The following is a 25,124-nucleotide window of genomic DNA, read 5'->3' as shown; positions in this document are numbered from 1 at the left end:
GCCAGAGGGGGATGTGTCTGCACCAGGGTCAGTAACTGTCAATGTCCACTCTTTGGCTGGTGTTTCGCCAGAGGGTGATCTGTCAGCACCAGGGTCAGTAACTGTCGAGGTTCACTCTTTGGCTGGTGTTTCGCCAGAGGGTGACCTGTCAGCACCAGGGTCAGTAACTGTCGAGGTTGACTCTTTGGCAGGTGTTTCGCCAGAGGCTGACCTGTCAGCACCAGGGTCAGTAACTGTCAATGTCCACTCTTTGGCTGGTGTTTTGTCAGAGGGGGACGTGTCTACACCAGGGTCAGTAACTGTCGAGGTCCACTCTTTTGCAGGTGTTTCGCCAGAGGGGGATGTGTCTGCACCAGGGTCAGTAACTGTCAATGTCCACTCTGGCTGGTGTTTCGCCAGAGGGTGACCTGTCAGCACCAGGGTCAGTAACTGTCGAGGTCCACTCTTTGGCTGGTGTTTCGCCAGAGGGTGACCTGTCAGCACCAGGGTCAGTAACTGTCGAGATCCACTCTTTGGCAGATGTTTCGCCAGAGGGTGACCTGTCAGCACCAGGGTCAGTAACTGTCGAGGTCCACTCTTTGGCAGATGTTTCGCCAGAGGGTGACATGTCAGCACCAGGGTCAGTAACTGTCTAGGTCCACTCTTTGTCTGGTGTTTCGCCAGAGGAAAGATGTGATTACCAAGTGGTCCTCGATTTTGTTCAAGACCAAGTCTGACAAGTGTGCATGGGTATATGTAGTTTTTAATTAACTTGCCATGGGGCCAGTGGATTTGACAATTCTCTGGCCATGGTGAAAAATTCACAAAATTTTATTGTTGATAAAAGGAAAATACCCAGTAAATTAAAATAATTAACTTTTTAATGTACATTTTGCATACTGAGATCTTGTCAATTTATACAACAGATACAAGTAGGCTCATTAAATATACTTTATGGTATGTTTTGAAAAACAGTTTCCATCAGTTTAGAATAAAGTTGTGAATGAAAATTTTAAAATAATTGTTTCCACTAATACCACCTACATGTAAGGTATAAAAATAATCCACTTTATATACTGTAGATATGTACCCGTATATCAACAATTAACAGCATTAAAGACAAATGAACATTTTGTCATTTGTAAATGAATATATATTTTTTTTTTATGAATGGGAATTCTTCCCCCTTCCCCTACCCCCCCCAAAACCCCACTAAAAACAAGAAAGACACACACACCCCCCCCAAAAGAAACAAGAACATACACATGTATAGGCTTAAAACAAATAACGTGAGTTTCAGGTTTCATCCTTGAAAAAAATAAGTTAGGATCTTTTTCTTTTTAAAATTGAATCGAACCGAGAAACCGTAATCGACCAAGGTGTTCAGAATGAAGTTTGCTGATTGCAAAAAACGGGGATCATGATTTAAAAAAAGTAAATTAATTAATTATTTATTTTCTTGCTTCAAAACATTTCAGGGTTATGGAATCTGTAAAAGTATCAAGGAATTGTGTTGAACCCTATATTGTATATACATGGATATGTATACAAAATCATTTTAAAATGTAGTTAACCTAATATATTGGTGTTTTGGATTCCTTTGTCTTTTTCATGAGGTATTGAATGATAGATAGTTACTGGTGATTTCTAGTGTATGTTTATAAAACTATTTATTTATTTTTATTGAGAAATCATCATATCAAATTGTACCACCAAGGAAAATATCCTGTTTATATGATCTACATATATTATAGGACCCAAAACACTAGCCCGAATACTCTGACTGTAGAGGGCTAGACGGACATTTGGACAGATATTCAGTCCAAATGTCCATCTAGCCCTCTACAGTCAGAGTACTCGGCTACCAAAACACTAGAAGTCAAAACGGAAATAAGCGACCATTGCTCCAGAGCTTATTCTATGTATATCAGAAATGTTGGTTCTTTACATTTGGTTATGTCATACTAATGTATTAACAGTGACATATAGTGTAGTCTTAGATCTGCTTTTCTAACATTTATGCTATACATAATCATCTTCAATGTGGAGACTTATTTTTGTGATAATTAAATCTAAAACCAAAAAATTGAAAGAAAAAGAAATATTTTTACCAAAATATTTTTAATGAAAGTTGTGAACATATTTGGATAAATACATTCTGACTTTATTATCATTTTATGCAGCAAGATAAGTCTCCACAACTATGGATGATACAGGGACATTTTGCATGCATAGTCAAGTTGTTTCAAAGTATACTGACAGTTCAGACATTTGAAATATTATTTGCTGAACATACTTTGAAAGTAAAGTCTGTTAATCTGTTGCCCATCTTTATAAATTTAAACATAGATGGGAGTAGAAGGTTATAGCAGACTTAATTGTATTGTTACATTTGTAAACCATAATCGTTATATTCAGCATGTAGTTTTTACACATAGTTATAATACAACACAATGCCTAATGTCTTCCACAAGGACACAATAAACGTGTAGTTTTTACACATAGTTATAATACAACACAACGCCTAATGTCTTCCCCAAGGACCGCAATAAACGTGTAGTTTTTACACATAGTTATAATACAACACAATATTAACAGTAACTGGAAGACTTGAAAAATAAATTAATGAGTTGAAATGTACTCCCATGTATATATTGTCATAATATGTTGATTATGGTATTTGGAGGTGAAGGCGCGGCTACTGGAAGACTTGAAAAACAAATTAATGAGTTGAAATGTACTCCCATGTATATATTGTCACAATATGTTGATTATGGTATTTGGAGGTGAAGGTGTGGCTACTGGAAGACTTGAAAAACAAATTAATGAGTTGAAATGTACTCCCATGTATATATTGTCACAATATGTTGATTATGGTATTTGGAGGTGAAGGCGCGGCTACTGGAAGACTTGAAAAACAAATTAATGAGTTGAAATGTACTCCCATGTATATATTGTCACAATATGTTGATTATGGTATTTGGAGGTGAAGGCGCGGCTACTGGAAGACTTGAAAAACAAATTAATGAGTTGAAATGTACTCCCATGTATATATTGTCACAATATGTTGATTATGGTATTTGGAGGTGAAGGTGTGGCTACTGGAAGACTTGAAAAACAAATTAATGAGTTGAAATGTACTCCCATGTATATATTGTCACAATATGTTGATTATGATATTTGGAGGTGAAGGCGCGGCTACTGGAAGACTTGAAAAACAAATTAATGAGTTGAAATGTACTCCCATGTATATATTGTCACAATATGTTGATTATGGTATTTGGAGGTGAAGGCGCGGCTAGTGGGTGTGGCAGGAGGCCCTTGTATACAATAAAAAAAATCATGGATATCAGATAGGGAAAACATTTTACAATGGAAAATTCAGGAATTTTAATTTGAAAATTCTGTGGGTACCCTGATATATATATCATTTTGTTCCGCTTGGTCGGCGATCTATTATTCTGTAATTATCATCTTAAACCTCGACAGCCAAGACCACCCGAGACAGGTGTGCTTCACTGGAATGACATGATTAACAATACATTCGTCTTTAAAATACATGTACTATCGGCAATGACAGTTCACTCCACACTCTATTAAGTCTTTATGGCGGGACCAAAGAATTAGGTTGAGAGATTGAGTTTATAGAGTTTTTGAAGGTCGTTATTACTAGTTTATATAGTAACTTGGCCGGGACCGTCACTTCAGATCAAGAGATCGAAGGTGGAGTGATCGAAGTTTGACTATATATATATATATATCTCCTGGAAAGTCTTGATTGGTCAAATTTTAATCACAAGACACTAGTTTGTTACGTCACTGTGTTTGTTTCAGCGCTAAACCTATCATTAATGACGTCACGTCACTGCCATTCTGCTAGTTAACGAGTCTACCGCTGCCAAATATAGTGACATTCAGCCCACATTACTGACATTGTTTACATCTGTTGCAAATGAAAAGAATGATAATGGATGATAAAAAGAATACCCCCCTCATGTCTTGCAAGCCTCGGTTTTCATACTTTTATCAACTCGTGCTGATAAATTGTGATATCACAAGACACTCGGGGAGTATCCTCTATATATATATATATATAATTATGATATGACAAGACACTCGGGGAGTATCCTCTATATATATATAATTATGATATGACAAGACACTAGAGGAGTATCCTCTATATATATATATATAATTATGATATGACAAGACACTCGGGGAGTATCCTCTATATATATATATATATATATATATATATAATTATGATATAGTGACAAGACACTCTGAGAGTATCCTCTATATATATATATAATTATGATATGACGGGGAGTATCCTCTATATATATATATAATTATGATATGACAAGACACTCGGGGAGTATCCTCTATATATATATATAATTATGATATGACAAGACACTCGGGGAGTATCCTCTATATATATATATAATTATGATATGACAAGACACTCGGGGAGTATCCTCTATTTATATATATATAATTATGATATGACAAGACACTCGGGGAGTATCCTCTATATATATATATAATTATGATATGACAAGACACTCGGGGAGTATCCTCTATATATATATATATAATTATGATATGACAAGACACTCGGGGAGTATCCTCTATATATATATATTTATATATAATTATGATATGACAAGACACTCGGGGAGTATCCTCTATATATATATATATATATATATATATATATATATATATATATAATTATGATATGACAAGACACTCGTTGTATTAAGCTTGAACTTATATGATAAAGAGATTATTACCCTCGTGTATTTCGGTATCGTCAATATCATATATTACGAATAAAAATAATGTATTATGCGAGCCTCTGGCGAACATAATACCTTATTTTTATTCCTAATATATGATATTGACGATACCGAAAAACACTCTGGTAATAACCTCTCTCCCTCCTTCCCTCCCTCCCTCCCTCCCTCCCTCCCCCCCTCCCTCTCTCTCTCTCTCTCTCTCTCTCTCTCTCTCTCTCTCTCTCTCTCTCTCTCTCTCTCTCTCTCTCTCTCTCTCTATATATATATATATATTATGTATTAATTTATCTGTGACAGGTGTTGTGGATGTGTACCATGATCAAAGCTACAGTCGGTGGATAGATGGGACAGATGTCATATTTGATAAATTTAATGAAACCCGTGGTTATCCAGGTTCCATTGGCCTTGTGTCTGGAAAATGGTGGACCTTTAAGAACTCTAGTGATGGCTCGAAAGTTTTTTGTCGTTCTGGAAGTAAGTTTTAACTCATCTTGATCTTTCAGGTGAATAGTAAAGCTGCAGTATGTATATAGTTACCACATTGTAGCATTGTTTACTAATACAAAATACAAATGTATTTACACTTTAAATAAACCTTTATCTTTGATATCATTACAGTGGCAAACACACACAATTTTTTTGTTTTGTTTATGTTAGCAATTTTTATAAATTTATGGTACTTATGCTTATATGCATCACATAGCACTCAATTTCAGGTTACGTTACATGTGACACACCTATCCAGGGCAGGGCTTGAACTTAACCTTCTCATTATCCTGCCTGACATGATGCAAGTTAAGATACTCAGATTACGTTACATGTGACACACCTATCCAGGGCAGGGCTTGAACTTAACCTTCTCATTATCCTGCCTGACATGATGCAAGTTAAGATACTCAGATTACGTTACATGTGACACACCTATCCAGGGCAGGGTTTGAACTTAACCTTCTCATTATCCTGCCTGACATGATGCAAGTTAAGATACTCAGATTACGTTACATGTGACACACCTATCCAGGGCAGGGCTTGAACTTAACCTTCTCATTATCCTGCCTGACATGATGCAAGTTAAGATACTCAGATTACGTTACATGTGACACACCTATCCAGGGCAGGGTTTGAACTTAACCTTCTCATTATCCTGCCTGACATGATGCAAGTTAAGATACTCAGATTACGTTACATGTGACACACCTATCCAGGGCAGGGTTTGAACTTAACCTTCTCATTATCCTGCCTGACATGATGCAAGTTAAGATACTCAGATTACGTTACATGTGACACACCTATCCAGGGCAGGGCTTGAACTTAACCTTCTCACTATCCTGCCCGACATCATGCAAGTTAAGACACTCAGCTTACGTTACATGTCACACACCTATCCAGGGCAGGGCTTGAACTTAACCTTCTCACTATGGCTGCCCGAATTTTGAAAAGTTGGCAACATTTGAACATTATTTTTAAAAAGTATTTTTGTTTGCGATTTACTTATTCAGTTCCCTTGCGTTTATAAAACAGTATGTAACAAATGAAGAATAGCAATAAAATATTATGTTGTTCCTCAGTGTATTATTAATAAATGTAATTAGTTGCTTAAAAGAAAAATATTTGAGTGAATTTGAAAAACATTCCGGATATTTGGCATCAATTCCGGAATTCCGAGTACGTGATAAAATTCCGGATTTTTCTGAAAATTCCGAGTCTGTTGGTCAGCCTGGACTATACTGCCCAACATGATGGAAGTTAACATACTGTACACTGCACATATACACTGCATTAATTCCCCTATTCATATTTCCCGCTGTTTTGCACTCACTTGTACCCCGCACACCTGCAGGACCAGAAGTTGAGGTTTCCGTCCTGGGAGCCATAAACAATAGTTGACACTTTTCAGAAGCTGTTTGAAAGTCATCTGGAGCTATGAGTAATTTTAGAGATAAGCGATCCAAAGCTTACCCCTTACGGAAATAACTTATACAAACTTATAAGTGGAATATACTTTACTTATACGCCACTTATAAGTAGCCTATAAGTTACCCATATATTGGTATAAGTGAAGTATCAGTGTGTATAAGTATAAGTGAAAAGAATGGTTAACTGATACATCACTGATACTCCACATATATTTCACCTATAAGTGGTTTATCAGTGGTATAAGTGAACTGGAATTAAGACATTTTTTGTTTGTTTCTATACATAAGTGAAATATAAGTGAACTATTAGTTTGGAGATAGTCCTTTTGCAAAGGAAATGATGTGTTCCAAATGAACGGGGAAAAAAGTCCAAAACATTTTCATGGTTATTTTTTAAAAATTCATAACTTCTCACAGGATTTATCAAATTCATTGGGAACAGTGGCTAAACAACCAAACATACATGTAACAGAATTTGATAGTATTTCCAATAATAATTTTAAAAAATTATTAATATTAATATTAATACACATGATGCTATATGATTATAATTATCCCATGCTACCTTCTCACTTAAATAGACCCTCCAGACTCACCACTTGTCACAATAAATATCTGTAAAATTGTAGCTGCAGGGCAGAGGGGGGTACTTCTTGACTCAACATAACATTAAACTGATATTTTGTTTTATATACTTTGGGGTGGGGTGGGGAAAATTAAAAAAAATAAACCTTGCGCTTAATTTTGGCAATATTTTCATAATATTCTAGAAAGGTATCATCATCATTGGTCAGAGTAGTAACTCAGTAATATTACACTGTGCCATTTTCCTTATATTGGGACATGGCCTTTAGGTCAAATGTAAGTTGTAAGTTGGTGCAACATTGAAAGAAAGTTAAGTTAACTATAAATTTACTGCAATTATTTTCCATCATACATGTTTTTACATGTGTGCACACACGCACACACACTGATGGAATATATTTTGAATGTTTTGAACAGATATTGTGGTGTACGATTTGAAGTGAAAACAAATGTGCTGTCCCTCATTAGATAAAAGTACATGAAATTTGGTTGGAATTTGTTATTAGGGGTGGGACATAGCCCGGTGTAACAGCCCAACCCTAACCCTAACCCTAACCCTAACCCATACCCATACCCATACCCATACCCATACCCATACCCATACCCATACCCATACCCTAACCCTAACCCTAACCCTAACCCTAACCCTAACCCAAACCCAAACCCAAACCCAAACCCAAAAAACCCAAACCCCAAACCCCAAACCCCCAACCCCAACCCCAACCCCAACCCCAACCCCAACCCCAACCCCAACCCCAACCCCAACCCCAACCCCAACCCCAACCCCAACCCCAAACCCTCATTAGATAAAAGTACATGAAATTTTGTTGGAATTTGTTATTAGGGGTGGGACATAGCCCAGTGTAACAGCCCAACCCTAACCCAAACCCAAACCCAAACCCAAACCCAAACCCAAACCCAAATCCCGGGGTATAAAACAGGCTAGCCTACTTTAACCCCCGGGTATAGTTTGGCAAGGGGGGGGGGGGGTGTGTGTGTGTATATTTTGGGCTATTACACCGGTGGTAAAGTACTCCCTTGAAGCACAGTCGGTTTTGGATCGATCCCCATCGGTGGGCCCATTGGGCTATATTTCTCGTTCCAGCATGTGCACCTCGACTGGTATATCAAAGGCTGTGGTATGTGCTATCCTGTTTGTGGGATGGTGCATATAAAAGATACATTGCTACTAATAGTAAAATGTAGTGGGTTCCTCTCTAAGACTGTCAAAATTATAAAATGTTTGACATCCTATAGCCAATGATTAATAAAGGAATGTGCTCTTGTGGTGTCGTTAAACAAAACAAACTGTTAGTATTATTTAAAAAATGTTTTTACTCTTTACAGATGAACATTTTTACGTGTTATCAAGCTTCTATGGTATAAAGGACGACACCATTAGTTCATCTGAACCTCTGGTGAAAAAATCACTAGCGTCAGTGTTAGCCTTTGGTCCTGCAAATAGTCGCCGTGGTTCTAAGGCGTATCTAACAAGTGACTCGGAGCCTTATGGATTGTTCTGGAGTCCAAAATCTCCTTATGCGAAGGACAAATTCTTGAAGGTGAATTGTGTATTTTTCCCACTCAGAACTTTATTTTTGTCTTTTCTGCCCATGTATTCTTGATTGTAAATCAGGAAATTAATGCGAGCAAGTTATTAATGTAAAATAATTGCTACTGATGTTTTGGTAAATTATATCTTTAGATCTCGTGAACCAAAGCTCCAAGTTATCCATTGCTATCTGTTTTCATCTGTTGTCATGCATCATCCATCATATGTAAACTTTCCACATTTTCTCCAAAACTAAACCATGTGCAACTAAATTAGGTGGGAATTGTCCTTGACACCAATGGAGAAACAAATTTGTAAATTTGTTAGTTCTGCCCCCACCCCTACTACCTTGCTCCCCACCCCAGGATCTGAAGGGGGGGGGGGGGGGTCAAAAGGAGTGAATTAAGCCAATATTAAAGAGGGTTAGGGTTGTCTCTTCTTACAAAAACTGAATAGTCTTAATATATGTTTGACTACTGACAAGGACATGGATTGTATAATGGTTTATTAAACAAATGACTTTTCATCATTATTTATTTAACAACTGGTAGTTATAATATTGACAGGCTCTGGTTCGTGTACAACCCATGTCTGTCTGTGGGTGGGTCTCTGTGTGGTGTCTGCTGTGACTTCTTTTATTCACAGTCGCCAGCTTAACTGGGTGTCATCTGCTGTCCTCTGCCAGCTTTGATCTGTCATATCTTGTTATGTCATGCTTGCTAATGGCTCTCCGACATTGGCGACCTTGCAGGTCCACACCAAATGGGATGTCAATATTCTTGTCAGCTGGTAGTAGTGAATCCGAGCATAATTTGTCGTCTCCATTAACTCAGTATTGGCATTAGCACTTCGGTACCAGTGAAATTTGATGGTGATTCCGAATGGGATAACCGAGTAGTTAAGATAGTGCTAGCTGATATTACATTAAATTATTATTGTATATAAATTTTGATTTCAATATTACGTGACACATATATGTATACAGAACCACATATCAGTTGTTTTGCCATGTTATTTATTTCACAAGTTTATAGTGTACAAGAATATTGTACCACGAGAACATGTAGTGGTATGAATCATGAGCACTATAAGTGAGTGCAATAAATGACATGGCAAAACAACTGTACCACGAGACCATATAGTGGTATGAATCATGAGCACTATAAGTGAGTGCAATAAATGACATGGCAAAACAACTGTACCACGAGACCATATAGTGGTATGAATCATGAGCACTATAAGTGAGTGCAATAAATGACATGGCAAAACAACTGTACCACGAGACCATATAGTGGTATGAATCATGAGCACTATAAGTGAGTGCAATAAATGACATGGCAAAACAACTGTACCACGAGACCATATAGTGGTATGAATCATGAGCACTATAAGTGAGTGCAATAAATGACATGGCAAAACAACTGGTATGTGGTTATGTATTTATTACATACCATCTTTCTATATTATGATTAACAAAATCATTTTAATTCAATAACACAACTTACTTCATCTAACAAGATGGTTGAAGTTTATGGAATTGATGGAACGCTGAGCCGCCAGTTACATTATAGGGCTATGAGACATGAAGGGAAAACAAAAGTTGAATGTCTGGAATGCAACACAATGACTTGATTTGGCATCCATGTTCAATGCAGGAATTAAAATGCATAATACTGTTTTGCTTTATTCCGTAGTCTGGTTATCATCTAGTGTAAGTGTCAGGTATACTTGGGTCCGGGTTGAGTTTGACCCTTGAGTAATCAAGTGCAATATCTTGGACTCGTGGAGGCCCAACCTGGCTGGGGTCATGATGTCATTCGGGGGAACACGTATTACGCATGCCAGATTTTGTATCACATATATGATCAATAAAATATTTTTTATTGCACAATCAGAACTGTATTACTGTTGTAAGATAAAATTGGTATGTAATAAATTTTTGAACAAAAAGTAAGTATCTTTTTAACAAATTGCTTGCTTGGTTATAGGCACTAATATATTTATTTCAGGTAGAGCTCAAGCAGATGATTACGGTATCTGGTGTCTTTGTAAAAAGCTACAGTTGTAATATTGGAACAATACACTTCAGATTCAATCGCGCTAAGGTACATCAAACAAATGTGATTTAAAGTTGAATTTGGTGAATATATGTCTATCACATCACACTAGGGATAAGAGAATATAAGACACGTGGCCATATGGGTCAGAAAAAGTACACCCGAGTTGGTGGAAAGTTTGACATAAACATATAAAGATGACCGAAAAAGTAATTTGATAATTTTATTATAAAACAATTACACTATCATATTTGCAGTGATTTCATGTGTTAAATAGAATAAAATAAATTTTATAATGAAGGTTTTGATAACAAAATATTCATATTAAACTGTTGTGTAATGACCTTTTATCCCACAATCACGGTATACATTGGCAAGATATGATGACTAGATAAATCTCTATATTTTCAGTCACTGACCAAAAATATAGGTCAAGTGACATAAGCCTGACTCGACTCGAGTATTTCAGACTAGATTTTCAATAAACATACTCTTTAACTCGTTTGTTGAAGTACAATAAATACAAATAACTTTTAGTTTTGCTATAACAATACAAAATTTGTATATTTATTTAGAGTTTAGAAAAGCTTTTTGAATGTTGCAGAATGTAGCTACATGTATATAAGTGTCTTACAAATAATGATGTCATGTATCTTGTATGACATACGGCAAAAGCCGAGCTGGGTTGACAATACTTGATTTGCTTACACAAAAATGGAATAAATAATGATTCTACCATGACTTTGGAAAATACTTGATTCTGATTGGCCAGTTACATGTACCTTAATTGTTAACCATTACGCCGTTGTTTTTCGCTATTAAACCCATTTTTTCACAAATAAAATTGCACTTCACTTACATTTTATTATTTAGAATATACATTTCCATTCTCCTGAAGTGTTTTTTGGTAATCCTGGTAATCCTGGTGTTTGTAATACCACAAAATGCATTTTTCATATTGCTTAAAAATGCACGCGCGTCTGAGAAAAAAAATTTGAGCAGACATTGAGGTCTAATCTATTTTTAGAGGGGATTTTCCCGTTTCAATGTCACAGACGTTGGTATACCACGTGACCGTTATCATTTTGGTTCAGTTTGTTTTCTCGTGCACGGTTCGCGCAATCAACATCCGATTTGTTGTCGTTTGCTTGTCGTTCATTTGTGAGGTTTTTCTTCACAGTTCGTGAACATTTTCATTAACAATAAAGTTCAGACAAGTAAGTATCTCAATATAAAACGTTACAAACCCTTAAAACCAATAATTTTGCTAAGTCTTACGATATCTGGAGAGGGGATACAACCAGGACAGAACAGTTGGAACATGCCCAGGAGAGGTGAAAGGAACGCACCCCAAGTCTGTGCGCACTCTGGGAAATTTGTCGTGACATAGGCATTTCTTTGCTTCGAGCGACATCTACCGGTGACATCAGAATACTAACTTTCAAAAGTATTTCAAGTAATTGGGTCACGGGGATTCCTATGGTATTTATCGATATAAAACCTGCTTTTTCACTCTATAAAAACGTGATCTAAGTGTGTTACAGTTTGTAGATTAACCAAAATTATAATTAATTTTCGCGGGCTGAAACTAGGGCGTGCGACTTTAAATCCTAGGTGATTAATCACGGATAACCACCTAAGATTTAATTAGGCCGCTTTACTGACGTATGAATACAATGCAGTATTTACAAACATGTCAGCCAAACAAAGGGGCACCTTTGACATCGGTACGCTTCAGGAAGTTTTTGATATAAATCCAGACTGGTTTGAAGACGAAATGTATGTAGAGTTGCCAAAACAATAAAATAATGAAAGTAAGTACACAAACAGCAGTTTTAACAAGAAGAAATGGGAAAATAGAATACTGTAGCCATAGTTATAGCAGACGATCGAATTTTGTTAAGGTCGACGACAGTCACTTTTCGCACCCTTGTTTTGGCTTCGTACACATATCCAACGGTAATTTGTTAATATGATATATTTGACAAAAGGTACTTTTTATTTCTTTCATATTTTGAAACTTAAAATTAATATTTTCTACAGAATTATGAAAACATAAAAAATACCAACCTGTAAACAGCGTTGTCTGCATGTTTTTAGAAATTTGACAGGGGTCAAGGTTAGTTGACCAGTTTTTATTTTTATGTGATGAATTAGCATTGTAAAATATAGCTAATTTTGAATTTGAATGACGTCGTATTCCAATGACGTCACTTTGAATCTTCTTATATTAACCATACACTGGGTAAATGACGTTTCCGTTTTAAGAATGTTGGAAAAATTCTAATGCAAAATTGCTATTGAATTTTTTTATTTGAACATTACTAATGCACCTGAACGTGTTTGAAGAAAATATTGTGATTAAAAAATTGTACCTTTTACGAAATATGGATTTCAAGTAAAATTACAGTAAGATATGCTATATTTATTGTGTACGAAGCCAAAACAGGGTGAGAAAAGTAATCGACTATCGTTGACCTTATGAAATGAAAAAGAAAATGACAGAATATCATGTGTATCAATAATAATATTTGAAATGGTGGAGCCCAAACAATTTTTTCTATATCTTTAAATATATAGAGACTGAAAATCAACAGAAAATGGAACATAGTGTGGTGGTGGTCCTCTCAGCACCCCCCGAGCGGTCCTTGTATATTCCCTATTTTCGTAAATTTGTTTTACTTTTAAAACTTTTAAATATTAAAATATTTTGGTATAAATTGATCTATACATTTTTTCAAGCCTTGAATATCTCACAAAATATAAGGGTTGGGATGTCTGGATGTTTTCAAATTGAGGACAGTAATGTTGTGATTAATTATTTTCAGAATTAAGACTGCATTAAAAGTTGCAGCTTGGTCGACTTTTGAGAGGGGTGTGGGGGGTGATTTATTAAATTTTAAACAAACGTATTATTTATTCTTCTTTATAGATTTTCCTTTTCATCTGTTAATAAAATAGACAAGATTAAATATTTGTTCCAAGTTCTACGGTTGTAAGTATTTATTTATTATGTTTTTAATACTGTCAACAGGTGTTGACATTTCAACATTATCCAGATAAACAAAGTGGAACTATCCTGCCTGTTCACTCCTATTCCCTCCGCATATTAAAACTAGTTCTAACTTTGAATACGTTTTAATCATGGTAGAATGGAGATAAACATATACTCTGATTTCATTTTCGAGGTAGGTTATCGTGGATTTAAAAATGACCACCATATTGAAAATTCAAGAGGTTCATTGACTGTATTTGAAGAACACACCAGGGAGATCATCTGTGTGTTTTTGATTATAAAGTTATTTAGTTATGAAACAAGGTATATTGGTACCAGCTTATGTTCTTCTATTATTGCTGATGACTATGTTTGCTGGAAATATGGCAGCCATTTTCAATAAAAACTTTAATTCTGATAGTATTCTAAATATGAGCATTACTTTCAATTAGTTTTTAAATACTAGTACTTAAAAAAGTAACCAAGATGTCTAAAATTGGATAAAGTTATTATTATACATGTCAGTAACAGACAATGATTGGAAAAACATGGTGGCCATCTTGAAAAATTATCGCCATATTGACGTTTCAAGTTGCTCATTGATTGAATTTGAGGAACTCCCCAAAGAGATCATATGTGCCAAATTTCATGCTTGTATCACCATTTGAAAGGTCATCTCCGTTACCATTTGAAAGGTCATTTCTGTTATCATTTGAAAGGTCATTTCTGTTATATCTGCTCTGCCAATACTCCTTTTAGTAGGTGCCCATGTTTTGGGGAGGTTGCCATACACTGACCCCCAATATTTGCCACTTCCACCATCAAAGGTCTTTTTAACACATCAGACGCTAGGTTCAGCATGTTTCTAAACATATAAAGATTATATAAAATTACTAATATCAAAAAACTATTAAAATACATCTCAATAATGAACATTTGTAGGACAGTATGGTGGCTATCTTGATAAATGGCCACTGTATTGAAAATTCAAGTGGTTCATTGATTGAATTTGACAAAACCCCCATTGAGATCATCCGTGCCAAGTTTCATGCTCTATCATCATTTGAAAGGTTCTCCCAGTCATCTGTTCTCCCAATAGTGCTATTAGTAGTTGACCCTGTTTTTGGGAGAGTCCCTACTTTGACACCCATATTTGCCACGCCCACCACCAGAAGCCCATTTACCAAAAATGTTTTGTTAATATATACTCTTCAAAAAAAGAAACGCAAAAGGGTACAAATGGGTTATAACTCCGATTTTATGTTTCCTACCGGTTCGTGCTTTGTGAATATAAGGTCATTGCATGTCCCAAACACATTCCCACAGTTACATTCGATAAAACGCAGCTACTGTACAATAAAGTTCCAAAATGTGAATATTCGCAAAAACGCAGCCACGTGCAAACCATGTCACCACTGCACGTGCGTTGTCTGCACGTGCAACATGAACACCGACAGTATAAAAGTGCAGGGTGTTCGCTTGCCTGGCCTCTGTATCTGGCCGACAGTTGACAATCCAGGACATGCCACGTCTCAGTGAACCGCAGAGAAACAATGCCATCGGCCGACTAGACGCAGGCGAATCCAGAACGGCCGTTGCCAGGGCATTCCATGTGTCCCCAAGCACCATCTCCAGACTGTGGGACCGTTACCAGCAACATGGATCAACACGTGACCTCCCTAGATCAGGTCGACCACGGGTCACTACCCCCGGGCAGGACCGCTACATCCGGGTACGCCACCTTCGGGAACGATTGACTACTGCCACCTCCACAGCCGCAGCAATACCAGGTTTGCGCAGGATATCCGACCAGACCGCACGGAACCGCCTACGTGAGGTAGGAATTCGTGCCAGACGTCCAGTTCGAGGTGTCATCTTAACACCACAACACCGTCGACTCCGACTGCAGTGGTGCCAGATTCATCGACAATGGCCTCAACTGCGATGGAGACAGGTGTGGTTCAGTGACGAGTCTCGATTTCTGCTCCGACGTCATGATGGAAGATGTCGCGTGTATAGGCGTCGTGGTGAACGTTATGCGGCAAACTGCGTGCAGGAAGTGGACAGATTCGGCGGGGGTAGTGTCATGGTGTGGGCAGCCATCTCACACACTGGCAGAACTGACCTGGTCCACGTGCAGGGCAACCTGAATGCACAGGGCTACATTGACCAGATCCTCCGGCCACACATCGTTCCAGTTATGGCCAACGCCAACGCAGTGTTCCAACATGACAACGCCAGGCCTCACACAGCACGTCTCACAACGGCTTTCCTACAGAACAACAACATTAATGTCCTTCCTTGGCCATCGATATCACTGGATTTGAACCCAATTGAGCATCTATGGGACGAGTTGGACCGACGCCTCCGACAGCGACAACCACAGCCCCAGACCCTGCCCGAGCTGGCAGCAGCCTTGCAGGCCGAGTGGGCCACCATCCCCCGGGACGTCATCCGTACTCTGGTTGCTTCAATGGGCAGGCTGTGCCAGGCAGTTGTCAACACACGCGGAGGCCACACCCGGTATTGACTCCAGATGACCTTGACCTTGGTGGTGTGTCCTATCCTTACTCACAATGGACTAGAGTGAATTGTGAACAATCCTGCAACATTTGGTAATTATCGGACTCACCATTCAATAATTAAATCAATTCTCCAAATGTTACGACAATGTGGTTTTGCGTTTCTTCTTTTGAAGAGTATATATGATGAAAAATACAAAAAAGCAGGTCTACATAATGTCCTCTCCGGATGGCACTTAGCTCATTCTGAAGCCGGTACCGGTAGACGTCTATATAATATTGCTGCTTAAACACATCATATAGCTTTTCCTTAATTGCATTGTAGATACTGTCATCAACATGTGTTAAGTTCCATATGTAACCACACACACAATAAAACACACATTTTAATTTTAGTCAGTTTTGGATCAATTCCCATAAATGGGCCCATTAGACTATTCCTCATTCCAGCCATTGCTCCGCAACTGGTGTAAAAAAGCTGTGTACTATCCTGTCTGTGGAATAGTGCATATAGAAGATCACTTGCTGCTAATTGAAAAGAGTTGCCCATAAATTGGTGGCAGTCGATTTCCTCTCATTATCTAAGGTTTTTAACCATATGTCTGGCACCATATAATCGTAGATAAAATGTATTTAAAGTTAAAATTTGTTTCGTTTAACGACACCACTAGAGCACATTGATTTATTAATCATCGGCTATTGGATGTCAAACATTTGGTAACTGTTAATATATACATGTAGTCTTAGAGAGGAAACCTACTTTTCCATTAGTAGCAATAGGTCTATTATTTACACCATCCCACAGACAGGATAGCACATACCACAGCCTTTGGTATAGCAGTCGTGGTGCACTGGCTGGAGTGAGAAATAGCCCAATGGGTCCACCAACGGGGATTGATCCTAGACTGAATGCACATCAAGTGAATGCTTTATCACTGGGATATATCCCGCCCCGTGTTGTGTGCGTTGTTCAGTAAAACATTTCTTCCTTTCATTGAACTACAAGTACTCTGCTCCGGCAAACAGTGAAAAACTTCAGCTTGTTAAGCATATCACTAGACACAAGACGCTGGAACTGAAGCTTGATGATTCTGCTGATTGTCTTGGTTATCAGTGGGACGTAGTTGGACAGTTGAAAGGTTAGTATATAGTATCTGGGTTAGCCTGGTTATCAGTGGGACGTAGTGGGACAGTTGAAAAGTTAGTATATAGTATCTGGGTTAGCCTGGTTATCAGTGGGACGTAGTGGGACAGTTGAAAGGTTAGTATATAGTATCTGGGTTAGCCTGGTTATCAGTGGGACAGTTGAAAGGTTAGTATATAGTATCTGGGTTAGCCTCGTTATCAGTGGGACGTAGTTGGACAGTTGAAAGGTTAGTATATAGTATCTGGGTTAGCCTGGTTATCAGTGGAACGTAGTGGGACAGTTGAAAGGTTAGTATATATATCTGGGTTAGCCTGGTTATCAGTGGGACGTAGTTGAAAGGTTAGTATATAGTATCTGGGTTAGCCTGGTTATCAGTGGGACGTAGTTGAAAGGTTAGTATATAGTATCTGGGTTAGCCTGGTTATCAGTGGGACGTAGTTGGACAGTTGAAAGGTTAGTATATAGTATCTGGTTTAGCCTGGTTATCAGTGGGACGTAGTTGAAAGGTTAGTATATAGTATCTGGGTTAGCCTGGTTATCAGTGGGACGTAGTTGAAAGGTTAGTATATAGTATCTGGGTTAGCCTGGTTATCAGTGGGAAGTAGTTGAAAGGTTAGTATATAGTATCTGGGTTAGCCTGGTTATCAGTGGGACGTAGTTGAAAGGTTAGTATATAGTATCTGGGTTAGCCTGGTTATCAGTGGGACGTAGTTGAAAGGTTAGTATATAGTATCTGGGTAACTAGCCTGTTTTTGTTTGCCAAAACATTTGTGAAATCATAAAGTATGTTGTTTTACCAATTTCAATATATATTCACCAACTACATTTTGGCACTTTAGTGAAATTTTTTTAAATAAAATCTCCTGCCTTTATGTTAAAGTATAGTGATGTTGTTAATGAGACATATTTCATTGCCAATATATGCTTGAGGTGCCTGTGTCACAGGACCGATCCACCTTGGTGGATCCATTCAACTGATTGTTTTATTTCTCATTCCATCCACTGCACCACGACTGGTCAAAGGCTGTGTTATGTGTTTCCTGTTTGTGGGAAAGTGCATATTAAAGATTCCTTGCTGCATTAGGAAAAATAAAAATATAGTGTGTTTAATTCCTTTGATGAGTATGTGTCACAATTGCCAAATGGTTAAACTCTAATAGCCAATGATTAATTGGGTGCTATCCTGTTTGTTGGATGGTGCATATACAATGTAAAAGATCCCTTGCGACTAATGGAAACATATAGTGGGTTTCCTCTGTAAAACAAAATGTTAAAATGACCAAGTGTTTGACATCTAATAGCCAATGATTGTTAAATCAGTGTGCTCTAGTGGTGTTGTTAAACAAAACAAACTTTAACTTTAACATCATGGACTTAGCACATAGTAACTAAAAAAAGGACCATATAGTCTACAGGTTTTCTAATGCAAAAAAGTATCAGTGAAAAGTAAAAAAAGTATCAGTGAAAAGTAAAAAATAACCGCAGTGAAAAGTATCACAGTGAAAAGTAAAAAACTATCCAGTGAAAAGTAAAAAAAGAACCACAGTGAAAAGTAAAAATGTTTCACAGTGAAAAGTAAAAAAGTATCACAGTGAAAAGTAAAAAAGTGTCATAGTGAAAAGTAAAAAAGTATCCAGTGAAAAATAAAAAAGAACTACAGTGAAAAGTAAAAACGTATCACAGTGAAAAGAAAAAAAATATTACAGTGAAAAGTAAAACAAGTATCACAGTGAAAAGCAAAAACGTATCACAGTGAAAAGCAAAAAAGTATCACAGTGAAAAGTAAAAAAGAACCACACTTGATCAGGATCCTCCTGGTCTCATTACTGATATTAATTTAAGAATTGAACGTTATATTTTTGACGTTCATGCGATGATAAACACCAAAACCGTTTTATACGTTGAATAATAATAATAATAAAACTAAATTTGCGACAGTAAAACCACCAATATACGTCCGCAAATCGGAAAACACAGTAGGGTTATCCCAATTCTAATTAAACTGTTTGTTGGTTGATTTTAAATAGGAAATTGTCACATTTTTAGTAAGAATAAGCATATATACATCATCAGCTGGTGACGAGATTAGGCAGCCCATTAACAGACGATGGGTTAGCAGCTCTAACATAGATGTGTAATTTGACATATTTAATCAGCTCTGGTGATTAGATGACGACTAATAAAGAATAATATGTTCATTTCTGACATAAAAACGTCTCAGTATTTAACAAATTCTGTACGTAATATGAACCCTACAGAAATTGTCTTCATAGCGCCATTACAAAACAACTCTGTTCTTTGCTTAAGCTATGATCGACATACGTATTTCTGCCATAAAATTTGCGACCGGTATATCGGTGATTTTACCACCTGAAATTTTAAGTAGAAATCCAATCAGATTCGTTCTTACAAATGTGTTGAATTAGAATAATAAATTTACACACTTTATGAAAATATTTTTAAAAAATAACAATTCTGGAAGGAAAAATAAAATACTAATCATAAAATAAAGTTCACATCAATGTATGCACTGTTGACACAGAGTAATAACGAGTCTCTATACAAAATAGGCCAGCGTATTCTCAGTCTTCTCTCAAGCTTGAAATGTCATCAAATTCACGTTGTACCTACTCTTTAAGTTTACCATTGGTTGCCTGTTGGGTCGGCTAACCACCGTCTCCAATGAAGCTCACAATACATCGGTTGCTCATAAGGTTAGCTAAGCATTCTTCAATCCAGGTCACGATGCATCAGTTGACCCTCATGTCAGCTAACCACGGTCTCCAGGTCACAATACATCTCGGTGTCTGTCAGATCAGCTAACCTCTGTTTCCGGTCCAGGTCACAATACATTTGTTGCCTTTTGGGTAGGAAAACCACCATCTCCAGTTCAGGTCACAATATATCAGTTACCTGTCAGGTCAGCTAACCACCATCTCCAGTTCAGGTCACAGTATATCGGTTACCTGTCAGGTCAGCTAACCACCATCTCCAGTCCAGGTCACAGTATATCGGTTACCTGTCAGGTCAGCTAACCACCATCTCCAGTCCAGGTCACAATATATCGGTTACCTGTCAGGTCAGCTAACCACCATCTCCAGTCCAGGTCACAATATATCGGTTACCTGTCAGGTCAGCTAACCACCATCTCCAGTCCAGGTCACAATATATCGGTTACCTGTCAGATCAGCTAACCACCGACTCCAGTCCAGGTCACATACGTCACAGACTATTGTATCCAAATTTGTTGCATGTTTGTAAATTAACCAAACTTAGTGTCCATGCTTACGGGTTGAAACTAGGGTTTAGGTGAAAAATATGCCTTAGTGTTTAAAAAACTAGGGTCTGTCCCTTTAACTATATTATTGTGAGCTTTTGACCGAGTGAGAAATCCATCCCACTACCCACAGCCACTAAAAGCACATTTAAACCCAGCTAAACCTGGACTGCAATACTAACAGACTCCTGACAACATGAAACATTCTAGCTGCACAATAAAGTCTTTTGTACTTTTGTGGCTTTAAATGTAATAAAATACTTGGGTTAATAATACTATAAATATCTAGCTAATATTACACACAAACTACTGTTTCAAAGTTACTTCTAAATAAGATAATATCTACACTTAATGCTGTTAATGAATCTTCATACGGTAAATTACATTTAATAAATAAAATAAACTAGTTTAAGTTTTGATAAATCCGGTAGTCCGATACCTGCAGGGCTAATGGTTTTTAACTCAGGCCTAGTTTCAAATGCAAGCCCAGTAGCCCGATAGGCCAGTGGTTTTTAACTCGGGCCTAGTTTCAAATGCAAGCCCAGTAGCCCGATAGGCTAGTGGGTTATAAAAAACAAACAACAACAAAAAATAACAACAAACAAACCAACACTGCTAGCTCATGATAATGTTTTCTCCTTCACTGATGTTTGTTTGATAAATGTTATCCTGACATTGGTCATCACATAATATTAACAAATCAATAAGTATTTATATATTAATATTCAACTTGAACTAGCTTTCTACAACATGCAGTAACAAGAAGTCTCTACATCGTCAGCTACAATAATACACATGATACAGACTTTATTTTGTTTACACTTTCACATTTTATGGTCAGGACGTGCTAGTAAAATCTCACACATGTAAACATTAGATGTGAATTATTGACAGTCAGGGAAATTAATTGACATGCTAGCTAGTATAACTGAAGTACAGCCCCAGTCATGCTTAGAATTACTTTATCTATTGTCTTCTATTTTAATGACTCACTTGTGAAAAGGATGTTGACAGTTAGGGAAGACAGTATATTTTCATGATAACAGTTCAGAGCTGGCTTGACCTGTTTAAAATGTATCGCAATTTGGATAATGTTTAACACGTACCTGTACAGGATAATACCTTTTTGTCTATCAATTAACGAGTTAGATCTTGCCAATATATTTGTTGATATGTGTCGGACATGGAATATATTAATTAATTGTCCTGTAAGCTATTTGAGCAACTGACATCACCGTTCAATTCACTACCCAATACACTGAATGCATGGTCATGCCTTACAATGTTATACACACCCTCGCATTCTGCATTTAATTCTTTTGTTTGGGGGTGGTTATATATAGAGAGAGGAGTTTGTTAAATTACTTACGAACCCAATGATGGTGGGGTGGGGGATGGAGTGAAAACGAGACAATGATTTAGGATCAAACTTTAAAAAATTAGCAGGAAAAGAAAATTTCATAGCGTACAGTAGCTAGTACATGTACATGTAAGTGGGTTTAAAAGAAAATTTTGTAGCGTACAGTAGCTAGTACATGTACATGTAAGTGGGTTTAAAAACAGAAATTATTGTTTTAAACTTCATTAATTTCACGTTACATGTCAAGATAAATTTTCACCTACATATTAATAATAGTTTGAAAAAACTTTAAAAAAAAATGATACAATAATACACATTGAAAAACAAAATGAATGTTTAACAACACCCCAGCACGAAAAATACATCTGCTATTGGTAAACAAGAAAAAGTAAGGTGATCCCTTTTTCTAAGTACTATAGGGGTTGGGTTCCTCAGCCTTCTCGTTGTACGCGATCAGATACATGTATTTGGGCTATATTGTGCTTTATTTTGGTGGGCTAGTGGAATTGTCATCCACAAAGTTACAAGTCTTAAACCCACCAGTTCCCATAGTATGATTGGTTATTAAGCCTTCTACAGTTAATGAACATTCATGCACATGCATACAGCAGGTTTTTTTATATTAACAATATTTTATTTTCTTATTAGAGAAACGTGTAGATGCTTGTTCATCGAGACCATGTGACCACATATGCATCACAAATCGTGTGGGTCACATCTGTATATGTGAAAGAAATTACCACCTGTTTATTGATGGAAGTTCTTGTGTCAAAGGTAATGTACACGTTTAATAATTTAATGTCAAATACCATTAGCATCATTCCATGTCAAGTCACACACCCACTCATACATCCTCGCAAGCCAAGGTACTATTCGGTATATATACTTACCTGCATAAAGCGATCCAGACTACTAGCGCCTTCTTTAGGAAATAAATGTGAAACAGTGTTCAGGTCCCTTACATGATATCATCACTGACCAATCACGTGGTACTAAACTGTAGACAAGAAAGAAAGGGAGCTGGTCGAAACGTTGCAAAACCACCCACTTTTGTTCGAAATGTATCCAGTTCAAATTGCAGTTCAAAGTGGCACATGCAATGTTTGAACAAGTTTGAGAATAATTTTATACATAAATCTCCAAAATATATAGAGGTTATTACCAGAGTGTTTTTCGGTATCGTCAATATCATATATTAGGAATAAAAATTGTATTATGCGAGCCTCTGGCGAGCATAATGCATTATTTTTATTCCTAATATATGATATTGACGATACTGAAATACACGAGGGTAATAATCTCTTTATCATATAATCTCAAGCTGAATATAAAGTGTTTTTGTAAACTGTACACACAACTTTAATTCCAGTCAGCCATTACGCGATATTCAAATGACGTAAGAATATGTAGCGCGGTGTATTTTTGAATAGAAATGACATCAAATTCGAATGATGTCATTTTGAATGTCCTTACATCAAAATAAACTAGGGCCTAACGTTTTTTTGTTTTCTGAATGCTGGACAGCTTTCAGTGTAAAATTGCTATTGAAATGTTTTTATTTGATGACTATGAATGCATGCGTCAATTATGGAGTGTCACCCATGTGCGTTTGCTTAAATGTCAATAAACCTATAGTGCTGTGACCTCCATTAATTTACATCTAATTTGCAAAGTTCTGTGATCTGAAAAATATCACATACTTTGATTGCACTGAAAATGTAAGATATTATATGATAAAAAACAATTCCTAAACCCTTTTTATAAAGTTTGTATGTCAATCTGTTCATGCAATAGTTTATATACATGTTACAGATAATGTTTAAAATAAATTGATCTATGGAATACGTGAATATTATGTTGGTTAAATTATATTCTATTAAATTCTAAATCTTATAGATTATAGGTGGCCTATAACAGACCTGCATGTCAACCTTCACAGATTCCCTTGGAGACTCCCGGTATTTCAGCAATCTTCCGTTTTCCTGCCCGGAAATTTCCTTATTTTTTAACCATAAAAACAATTCAAGTTTCCTTTGTCATGTATTGATATTCAGTGTTGCCAGATATACAAGTAAATAATCTATGTCTAATAACACCTCTGACTTGTAAAATGTCTCCACACGAGACTACATAACACAGCAATGACCGAAGAGCTGGAGTGCCACACGGTAACTGCATTGATAGACAGGAGACTACATAACACAGCAATGACCGAAGTGCTGGAGTGCCACACGGTAACTGCATTGATAGACAGGAGACTACATAACACAGCAATGACTGAAGTGCTGGAGTGCCACACGGTAACTGCATGGATAGACAGGAGACTACATAGTACAGCAATGACAGAAGTGCCTGAGTGCCAAACGGCAACTGCATGGACAGACAGGAGACTACATAGTACAGCAATGACTGAAGTGCTGGAGTGCCACACGGCAACTGCATGGATAGACAGGAGACTACATAGTACAGCAATGACCGAAGTGCTGGAGTGCCACACGGCAACTGCATGGATAGACAGGAGACTACATAGTACAGCAATGACCGAAGTGCCTGAGTGCCACACGGCAACTGCATGGATAGACAGGAGACTACATAGTACAGCAATGACCGAAGTACCTGAGTGCCACACGGCAACTGCATTGATAGACATATCAAAACGTAATCTCATGTCAAGGCAAGTCAATGAAAAGACCAATTAAAAACAACAATAAACAGTGGTTGGATCTTTGAAAAAACGTTATTCCCGTGATGGCTCTGATGATGGGGATAAGTGAATAGTATCTGTAGCCTTCATCATTTCTTTATTTTGACGTGAAAAAAAGATAGTACAGAGTAAGGCATTCGTATTAGAAATGATTAAAACAAACTGAATATCAGAGGTATAGGCATATATTGAGTACGGTGATTTGGTTACATGCAGTACAAGCTA

The 25,124-nt window shown here is 37.1% G+C and overlaps 1 protein-coding gene across 1 annotated transcript in view; it reads left to right on the top strand.

Annotated features, from left to right (window-relative positions):
* Positions 1–2,752: 2,752 nt before the first annotated feature.
* Positions 2,753–25,124, top strand: part of LOC121385157 — a 60,079-nt gene continuing 37,707 nt past the window's right edge. The window contains exons 1-6 of the mRNA XM_041515695.1: positions 2,753–2,771; positions 5,082–5,258; positions 8,633–8,847; positions 10,847–10,942; positions 17,418–17,550; positions 22,844–22,969. Coding sequence (XP_041371629.1) covers positions 2,753–2,771; positions 5,082–5,258; positions 8,633–8,847; positions 10,847–10,942; positions 17,418–17,550; positions 22,844–22,969 — 766 coding nt within the window. The remainder of the gene's footprint in view (positions 2,772–5,081; positions 5,259–8,632; positions 8,848–10,846; positions 10,943–17,417; positions 17,551–22,843; positions 22,970–25,124) is intronic.

This window comes from Gigantopelta aegis, chromosome 11, assembly GCF_016097555.1.
Source record: "Gigantopelta aegis isolate Gae_Host chromosome 11, Gae_host_genome, whole genome shotgun sequence".
Classification (NCBI taxonomy): Eukaryota; Metazoa; Mollusca; class Gastropoda; order Neomphalida; family Peltospiridae; genus Gigantopelta; species Gigantopelta aegis.
The sequence above is the reverse complement of the archived record's forward strand: the minus strand, read 5'-3'. Positions and strand labels throughout refer to the sequence as shown.